The sequence below is a fragment of the Dufourea novaeangliae genome, unplaced genomic scaffold, assembly GCF_001272555.1.
Source record: "Dufourea novaeangliae isolate 0120121106 unplaced genomic scaffold, ASM127255v1 scaffold193, whole genome shotgun sequence".
Classification (NCBI taxonomy): Eukaryota; Metazoa; Arthropoda; class Insecta; order Hymenoptera; family Halictidae; genus Dufourea; species Dufourea novaeangliae.
This window is the reverse complement of record NW_015374074.1, coordinates 869,097-879,157: the sequence shown is the minus strand read 5'-3', so window position 1 is coordinate 879,157 and position 10,061 is coordinate 869,097. Positions and strand designations below refer to the sequence as shown.

Genomic DNA, 10,061 nt, shown 5'->3' with positions numbered 1-10,061 from the left:
TGATATATGATTTAAAAAAAAAATAATATTTCATTCTACAGTCCAAGTGTCCGAATACTTATGAGCGGCAGTTTACATGCACGTCAAAACGAGTGTTTATGAGCGAGTTCTGTAACATGCGGCGAGGATTACATAAACATTCGATAAACTACACTCCTCGAAACAATTAGGGGATCACACATTAGAGACGTTGCGTCCGTCAATATGACGAATAGTAATTCTTGAAACGTTTTTTATAAAGACGTAGGTATATAAGGTAGGTATTGTATGAGAAAATATGAATTTATCAAGCTTGTAACATTTCTCCGACTTCCAGCGAACTTCTAGCGCAACTGAAGGCCCACAATATCGATCCCCTAATTCTTTTGAGCAGTGTATTAAACGCGAACGTTATTCGATCATCTCGAAACAAAATTTACGGACTTTATTAATTTTCGAAATCTCCACGTCATCGCAGTTCCCTCGCGAGAAACGTTCGTGACCGGCTTTTCTCGGAGGACTTTTTCCACGCCGATGTCCGGCTGGTACCTGGAGAAGGTCGCAAGAAAGGGGGGGGGGCACGAGAAGGGACACGGTCACACCTACGGATGCCCGAGAAATGCGCGGAATCGATCCATCATACCGTTCTGATCGAGCAAACTCGTGTCCACGGACGAAATCGAGGAGACACGCGGATCCGACGGTTCATCCAGTGGAAACCGATCTCAGCTGACTGGCGTTTGCGTCAGCGGACCCGCCTTCTTTCACGTTGCCCAAGGTCGCCTGCTCTCAGGAGGTCTTGCTGTCTTACGATTCTGATTCCTCTACGCGAGCCAATATCCAACGGGTCTCGATGGAACTGAAACGTCCAAAGCTGGCCAGAACGGTCGGTCCAGGTGGGCCAGAAAGAGGTTGTTTCAGGTTGCCCAGAAACACGTTGTCTCAGGTGGGCTAGGAAGACGTCGCTTCAGGCCTGGGCGTGGTCCCACGGTAGCATCGAGTCCTCAACAGCCATCCTTGAAGCGGATCATTACACGGATGGACCTATAGCCTGGAGTTATCGCGTAACACCGTTGACACGGTGCCTTTTATCTTCTATCCTTGAATACGAATTAGCCGCTTCCGGGGCTCGTGGATCCCAAACCATAGTTTTCAGTCCCCCTTTAATTTTAAAAGTCGATTACAATATCCTCTGGCACTAGACTGGGTTTCTTGTAGCTATTATTTAATAACTGATTTCTGGTTCAAGTGTCTTCTGGCCTGATAGAATATACGAAATTGGTGACGTTTTGCGGAGGATTTACTGAGAAACTTTCATCCAGATTTAGCGACTCGAATTAGGATTTCTCAGTGTTCAGAACTCGATCGGATTCGAAAACGTACACGGATGACACACAGATGGATGTCCGAGTCCTTTTTGTTCCGACCTTGGCCCGATTGCTCCGTTCCCATGGACGCTCGGACTGAACTACGTCGATGTCGGGCCTGGTTTCCATGATTAAGCTGTTACGGTCGCCGCGCCGCGGAAGAAAGTGGGAACCGTGAACGAGTAGATTTTTCGAGATAACGGGGAACTGGTTGGATAGTTCGTGTATTCGAACGTGTTACTGATAACGGCGGCTGATTTCTCTGTCTAGCACGGATTTGCTTCGTCGCCGAACCGTTAATAACACGACTTTCCTCTCTGCGGCGCTTGGGTAATGAAACTCCGTCGAAGTGTCTTACAAAACGCGGAATTCGTCGTGGAACTGGAACAATTATGCGAAGTGTCTTTCTTCTCGGTGTCCTTTCACGTCATTAGACGTATTGCGTTAGAATTATAGTCCAGAAATTTGTGAGACAGTAATTTTCAGGAAGTGTGGCGTAAAGTTTCATTCGTTTGGCCAATGATCTTGCAGTTGCATTGCTGTCATGATCCTCATCGAGGCCAAGTCCACTGGATCTTCAGAAACGGGTCAACGAATTCTGGCTTCGCTGCACCATTCAGATAGAGCTCTTCGTTGTTGCTTTCTTTCTGTCTCTCGATGTCTTTTGTCGCAGTGGATAGTATCCATGACTTGCTGTGGCTAACGTCTAGGTGTCTAGGCACGGAGTACAGGAAAATGGCAGAAGCGAGAAACTCGACGAAGCGGAATGGAGGTGCGAGAAGCGAGGTTTTATAGGTAAGGAGTCGATCAAAATCTACTGGAACTGTTTCGCTCGCGACAACGGGAAAGGCTCGTTGTTGCAAAGCCGTTTTCTGAGCCGATGCGACGATCGATCGCCGGAGAACCGAATGACAGACGTCGGAAAGGATGATCGCGTGATTACGTCGAGGATTTCTTGAAATTTCGACGTAGAGCATACCTGCTGTATTTGTTGAAACTACTGAACGTCTTTGTAAATGTTTTTTTTTTTTTCGAATTTCGTGCAGGATGTAATCGTTTCATTGATTTGTATTATGGTTGCTAATGAAACGACCGAGAAAGTGTTTCAAAAAAATTTAAGAATATTATTTAAATAAACAATGTAAAATTGTGTTTTTGATAGATACGGCAATATTTTACATTCCAATATTCGTTCAATTAATAGAAAGCTTTTTAAATGTTACAGTTACTCTAATGCGATGAAAAATTATACTTCCTCCTCGTAAGTGCAAGCATTAATTACTAATCAGTCATTGAATACACTTTTTTCTAAATATGCGGAAGTAATGCATATATTTTCAAGTCACAGATGGTGGAAACGAAATTTCAGACAAAAATGAGCACTGAATGCATACAAATTGTATATAGACTAACCGACAAAAGTTAATACTAGAACTACCGTGCGTTGAATGCATAATAAATTAAATTTCATAATATATTAATATTTGTGCTATATGATATACTATAGCATAATATAGTGTAATGTAAAATATACAATGAATTAAATGTCGCCATGAATATCAACGAAAGTATTTTTACGATTTCAGTAATGGTAAATTAACAAAATTGAATTCCGGCATTTCTACGGCTTCGATAGTTCTAGTGTTAAGACACAAAGCAATTAATCACACACTGTGTAACATATTATCACATGCGTGTGTAAATGTTTGAATAAAATGGATACCGTTACTCGGTGAAAAACAGAGAATATGTGAAATCGACATTTATTAATTATGTATAAATAGAAGAAATAAATATGTTTTCAATGAAAAGTATCGTATTTCTTCATTTTTGTCGGTTAGTGCATAAAATTCGTTTACAAGAGTCTATCTCCATTCAACTAAATTTGTTTATACACTGCAGATGTTTATGCTACTGTGAGTTACTGAATTTTTCTCGCCGAAACATTTCTTCCAGGCTTACAAACAGTATAAATACATAATAAAAATCCGCAGTCTACCGATCACTGTTATAATTTAGTAGTTGAAATATCGTTCCTCCAGAATTTTGTTTGCAAAACCCGCTGGACAAAGAAATAACACTGAAGTTATTTGCAAGATAACGGCTGGTGCATACGAAATCCACGTCCCGATGGAAATTCCAAGAACTGGTCGACGGGACCGCGCGCGATTAGAAAAAAAAAAAAAAAAAAAATAGCCTAAATCAGAAAAGAGAGAAACGCGTGTCTACGGGATAGTTAGGACATTAGTTGGCTGGATGGCTTCTAGTACCTAGAGTAGCCATTCGAATAGCCATTCGAGTAGCCGTTGGAGCCCTTGTAGGGAACAGAGTGTATGCTCCTGGAACAAAGATCGTAGAAAATCGGATGATGAGGAAAGTTACACGTCCAAGGAAACACTCCGGCTTCCCCTCTCACTTTCCTTCTTCTCCCATTTTAGAAATATCAATTCCACCGGTTTCGCGCGAGCGAGAGGGACCGGGCAGGGTTTTGTTTTTTTTTTTATCGTGCGGGCTGGTGTTAGCAGAATCATGTAAAAGTAGAATGCGACAACGTGATCGTAGCGGATGAGTAAAGAAAGAAGACAAAAGAAAGAATATGGTGATAACAGTGCTTGGCATGCTGGGGCGGGGGCTAATTTCACTTTTGAATTTCGTGGTGGCGGTACACGATGGTGCGCGAATCGATCGTGTTGTCGTCGTGAACGGGGATCAAGAAGAGACATCGAATGAACGAACAACAACAGAGAGAAATTAAAAAATAAAACGAAATGACAGAACGATCGACCGATAGAAGTACGTGGTTATTAATTGTCTATTGTTATGGACTGTTGTTGATGTTGTAAATTTTTGTTGTTGTTGTTGTTGATGATGTTGGATGTTGTTGCGTGTGCATTGTGTGTGTGTCAAGGTGCAGGAGGTTCAGAGCTCCCGCTCACCGCCACCCACATCTACAACAGAACAGAAAACAAGACCACCGCCGTTACATACAAGGTATCCATTAGTATCCACCAGTATCGAAGATTTATTTTATTGCTCGCTCGTTCGAGCGCGTTCACGCGATCGCTCGCGCGCACGTTCCATGCGGTGGTAGCATTATTTTCAGGCTGATTTATGGGTCAGACCGATCTTCAATGTGGCTCGTACGGTGGAAAGGGGCGTGATGTTTGCGGATCTGTGAGGATTACCTCGTTCCTTTCGTGACTTTTCCCCTCGTCCTCGTCAGAAATACACGGTGAAGGTGACACGTTGCAACTTCGCAAGGTAAGGTGCGAAAAGTCGGAAACATTTCGTTCGACCTTCTTGGAATGAAGACGTTACGCGACAGTGTTACCGCGTTTCTGTTGATTTTGCCAAGTTCAAATGTAAAAAACGCCAAATTATAGACAATTTCTGTATAAATCCATAAAATTGGAGACTGTCTCACGATTGCTCAAGAGGCCATTATGACTTCGTTGCGTAAAATATAGCTTTATCGGAAACTGAGAGCTGTAAAAGCATTTTTGATTTACTTAACGACACTTTTCTAACAGCAGTAACTTCTTCTGGGCGAAATTAAATTGTGGAATAAATTATGAATCGGTGACTTTGACACATACATATACTTATTCAAATTTTGCAATTATTGCTTGAAAAATTGATTTCTAAATCAAGAGTCGCAATCTTGTTTATTTATAGTTAGAAACTTTCTGCTTTACTATGTCAACAGCTTTTGGATGTTAGATTCTTTTAACGGATTCTGAATTAATGAGGCATAGTAAATTCATGATAATGTGAGTTTCGCTACATGCAAATGAAGAAACTTTATATTTCAGACAGATTCTGAAATTTACAAACGTTAGATAAGGAAAATAATATATTAAGGTGCAGGTACCTACTACATTTTACGTTGCATTATATACATTTTTGAACACTATCAATATTGTCTTAGCCGAAATGTTTCGCGGTAAGATGTAAAAAGACCACCATGGTGTTTTTTTTGTATGGTACAGACGTTGTTAAAATTTTTCTTTCTTCAATTTGCATAATTAATCAACAGATTCTGCTCGAAATTGGCTGCATCGTCAAAGGCTACCACTAAAGTCCAAGAGTTATTTAAAATTATGTCGTGAAACGTTCGGATATATATCAGAGAGAAACACAAAAAGTAACGTCGTTTATGAGAACGAAGCCTGAGATCCACTAGAAAAAGAAACAAGTTACCGCCTTTAGAAATAGTAACACAGGAACGAACAAATTTGCATCCACGACGGTAATTAATTATCAATATGTTAAGACCATGAATATCACGGTTGTATTTTACGTTTCACCGTTGTTCTAAAAGTTGCTTCTCCCTCGATCGCCGATTGTCGACGTCCGACGCGACGGCTCGCGGAAGTGATATGTGACTGTCTTCGATGCGACTTTAGAGTTTTTACTTTACATTTAGAGCCTATATAACTCTATGGAATACAATAAAAGACAAAACTTTCGCCAGATGCAGCGAGTTTTCTATTTTATTCCGAACCGAATAAGATACTTAAATGAAGAAAGAAATTTCCACATTTGCTCTTGTCTTCATAAATTACGTTAAAAAGTGTTATGTTTCATAAAAATTCGCAGGTTATATACTCATACAGGCAAGTTAAAAATCGTGAAACATGCTACCGCTGGCCAACGTATTTTACAGTTTTTATGGTTTTTTATAGTTCAGAATGGCCTTGTGGAGTTGCAACGTTGATTGCACCTTCAAATGTGTATTTTTGCAATTTTATTCTAATGTTATTGCACTTGAAAATCGGTTTCTCTGAAACTTTATTCGAATGTCTTCGTAGTGGTCAATATTACTATCAAATGGTAAAAAGGATGCAAAAATTATTACAAATATTCACAATGAATGAAATAATACTAGGATGATTTCCGCATGGAACGTGCACTGCTAAAGTGTCGATAAATTGAGCGTATTTCGATATGATTACACCATCGCTCCTAAAAATTGATATCACTTATTTTAATAATCATTATTATTTTCTATTTATACTTAAAAATTCAAGCAATCGAATTCTTTCCATTAAAGAGAACTGCATTGACTTCTTAGCGATTGAGTGATCTCAATTTGTGAAACGATAATTTTCATTTATTAATCATGCTATATGTGAAAACATATTTTGCTTTTAACCGACTGTCTGTGCTCCGTTCGTCGAATATTATATTTTCCAAAATTTCATTAAAACGGCGTCGGTTCCGTGACGATCGAGAAGAAAGGGTTGATTAGACGGTGAAAATCATGCCGACGGATGAGTCAGTAAATGAAGTACACACTGCCTTCGCCGAATTATCCTTTTCCATCTTACGAAAAGTCGTACCGGTGACCTAACCGGTTTTCGAAGTGGACCCTATGTTCTTGTTTGCTTGGGTAAATACATAATACACGTGGCTAGTTTCAAAATCCACGATAGTTTGGAAGAAAAGCACTTTATTATTTTATAAACTGAATCTAATTGGAAAATTTTCTAATGCAAAATGTTACGGCGTGCTGTTGTTACCTTTACGAAAATATGACTTACATCTGTTTGATTTTTAAAGGTTGTAAATTGTTCTCCTTTTCTGGTCTTTATTTGTACAAGTGAAAAATAGTTATGCTACAAAGTATTGAATATCGGAAACGAAATGGAAATAGCGTCACTCAAACTTAAAAACCTCCTCATTCTTCCATTGATTACGAATTAGTTTAAGAAATCAAAGAGAGAAATTATATCTTACGTCGTGGAAGTTCATAGTTTCAAAGGTTCTCTCTTGCTTTCCTTTCCTAGTCTATATTTTTGCAAATAGGAAATAGTTGTGCTACAAAGTATTGAACTTTGAATATCGACTTTCTACTTGGACAAACGAAATTAAAATAGCGTCAAACTTAAACAACTCCTCTTTCTTCCATTGATTACCAATTAATTTAAGAAATCAACGGAGATAAATTCCTTTTTCTCGACTGTTCTGCTTCTTCCTCTCTTAAACCACAAAATAAGAAAATCGCGTACACTACTACAACTCTCAATCATTTTACTTCGAACAATTTCGCGTTGCTTCGTGCAGTGCCATTGACACCTACGAAATACCACACGTGACGTGAAGAAAAAAAACCTCAATTGACTGCCTCGAACCTTCACCGTTCCCCATATATTTCTCACAGCACACGACGTCGAACAGTCGCGACGGACCACGAACGGAGCACAGACACGTCCTCAAACATTCATCATGTATCGAACGAGCCGGTAACGAGCGGATTGGGCCCAGCCCCGAAAATCGGCTTCGTGATCGACGCCAGACATTGACAGGAGTTTCGTGCCCCGCGGCACGGCCACCATTGAACTTCACTTTCGATCTATCATCCGTCGACGTAGTCGCAGGATTCGTCGAAACCTGTCGGGATGCGAGCACAGTATGACCTTTTCGGTTCCCGCGACGGATTCATTCATAACCATCACTGGGTTCGCGTGTGCGCGCGAACAAGGGTCGAGGAAAAGGCCCACCAAAGTCCTCGATCGAACCAGAGAAGAATAACGGGAGTGGAGAGGGGGTCGGGCGAAAAGGGGCTGCACTATTAACCCGCGCACATACGAAAGAAAAATAGAAGAAGAAAGATATTCCTGCCCGATCAATGTCTGGCCGTCGCGAATCGACTCCGGGTCGTATCAGTTCCGTCGCCGAGCGGCGAATCAGGAGAGAGGCTCGACAATTTTCCATAGACGAAACGTATCCGTTACGCGCGATAGAATATTCCGTGAAAATTGTACCTGTGCTGTTTGAGGTTGTCCTGCCGCTTGAAGGACTTTCCGCAGACCTCGCAAGTGAAGGTCACGTCGTCCTTATGGCTGCGCTCGTGTATCATGAGGTTGTAGGGCTTCGTGAAGCGCCGCTGGCAGTACTTGCAGACGAACTCTACCGTGCACTTGGCGCGCATCTTCTGCCGGCGGCCGAACTCCCTGCCGTGCCCCTCTGTCTCCATCGGCATTATCGCGAACATCCTTATAAATTCCCACCGCTCCTTCTCTTGGTCGACTCTCTGTCTCCTTTCCCTCTACCTCCTCTCTCGCGGTCCTGCTAACGCCTCGAGTCACTACCTCCCACCGGGATTTCAGCCAACAGGCCGTCTCTCTCAATCTCTCTCTTTCTCTGTCTCTCTCTCTCTCTCTCTCTCTCTCTCTCTCTCTCTCTCTCTCTCACACTCGGTTCTTGCCGGTCTGTATCTCTCTCTCTCTCTCTCTTTATCTCTGTTTCTCTTTCCACAGGGGATCCTCTCTGGTATATCCCTCTCTTGCTGCTCGTTGTCGCTCTTCTCCTCCCGCGCAAAACCTAGTCCCGACCGGCTAACTTCTGGGAGTGAGATCACTGGCTGTACCTCCTCGCGCGAAGACGACTCGTACACCTCTCTGTCGCTTTCTACCTGTGGGGAAATAAAGGGGCATTGATTTTCGGTTCGATCCACGGCGATCGCTTGGTCGCCGCCGGGTGGTACCGATGACTTCAGATTTAGACTCTGGGTTCCCGTAATCGGTCTTCTCGATATTGGTGGATGAGACAGGGTAAAACTGGGTAGTACATCCTGGTTGACAAAATGTATCACTATTGTTATACGCACACAAAGGTGGATCGCTACAAACGACACATTCGAACCTGCCGCAGTCGTTTTGAAACGCTGCTAAAGTATAATTGCCGTTATTATGTATCTGCAAGGAATATACAAAGATTTTGGATTACAAATCAAATAATAGTGTGGCATTTTGTCAACTAGGACGTATTAACTAGTTTTACCCTATAGTGTGGTTCTGGGAAAGACCCCACATCTATAATCGTATTTTAATTAACCTTTTTTGCAATGTTGAAGTTTCTGTCAGTGTTAAATAACTGTTGATATCGAATGGAAACACAGAAAGTGTCGAAGTCAAACAGAATTGAAAGAAGTCAGGTGAATCTGAAGTAAGGCCAAGATACTTTAAACTTCATGTTTATAGCGGTTCTTTCATCTCACTGTCCGAAATAAGCGTTAGATGTATCTAGCAATAAGTAATCCACTAATTTTTGTTAAAATCTATATTAGTTCTGAAATAATTCAAATGCCCAGTCTATTTTAAAAATACATGTTCGTTATTTGTTCCCATCAGCCTTTGCCATTTTGACTAAACAGAAGATTGGAAACATATTTTGAATCTAAAATGTATTGCCACTGTATTGGACCTATAGTGAATTACTTATTGGTATACCTCATATATTAACTCCCGATTGATTCTTCCAGCAAGCATAACATTGCTTCAATAACATTCGGAGAAATTGAAACTTGAGTTTTTTGCAGTAAGCTTGGTTTTTTAAATGCCACTGAAATTGGAATGGGTTGATGAAGTCTTTTCCCTCATTTTTTAATGCCGTAAGATAATTCAACTTTGAGGTACTAATTAATTCATTTTGAATAAAAAAGAATCACAATATTGTCTGAGGCGATTGAAATTTTGATCTTAATAGTTTAAGGAAATAAGGGACGATTTATATTTACGTCGCGTTAGGCAAACAGTTGTAAATAATGATTAGGTGATTCAAATTGATGAATAGAAAATGAAAATACGATTTCTCGATTACTGTGGTCTAGCTAAATTTCCGTTTACAATTACAATATCCTCGGACTACAATCTTCAATACAAAATACGTAATTATTTTTATATCGAGTATGGCTTCGCGACTGTGTTACAG

At 40.8% G+C, this 10,061-nt stretch overlaps 1 protein-coding gene across 2 annotated transcripts; it reads right to left on the bottom strand.

Annotated features, from left to right (window-relative positions):
- Nucleotides 1-3,609: 3,609 nt before the first annotated feature.
- Nucleotides 3,610-8,448, bottom strand: LOC107190486 (protein drumstick). Of its 2 annotated transcripts, none has more exons than XM_015579295.1 (2): nt 8,114-8,448; nt 3,610-3,685 (listed from the first exon to the last, which is right to left on the bottom strand). In XM_015579295.1, the coding sequence occupies exons 1-2, from the start codon at nt 8,341-8,343 to the stop codon at nt 3,610-3,612; spliced, it is 306 nt and encodes a 101-aa protein (XP_015434781.1). In that variant the 5' UTR covers nt 8,344-8,448. The 2 variants fall into 2 exon arrangements, with proteins under 2 accessions (XP_015434781.1, XP_015434782.1); XM_015579296.1 differs by lacking the exon at nt 3,610-3,685 and adding an exon at nt 3,950-4,294.
- Between the last annotated feature and the right edge of the window lie 1,613 nt (nt 8,449-10,061).

Excerpts from the sequence above, each read along its gene's own strand:
- LOC107190486 (XM_015579295.1), bottom strand. The coding sequence starts at position 8,343 with ATGTTCGCGATAATGCCGATGGAGACAGAGGGGCACGGCAGGGAGTTC. Across the intron at positions 3,686-8,113 it reads GACAACCTCAAACAGCACAG|GAGCATACACTCTGTTCCCT; the intron begins GTACAATTTTCA and ends TCTTTGTTCCAG.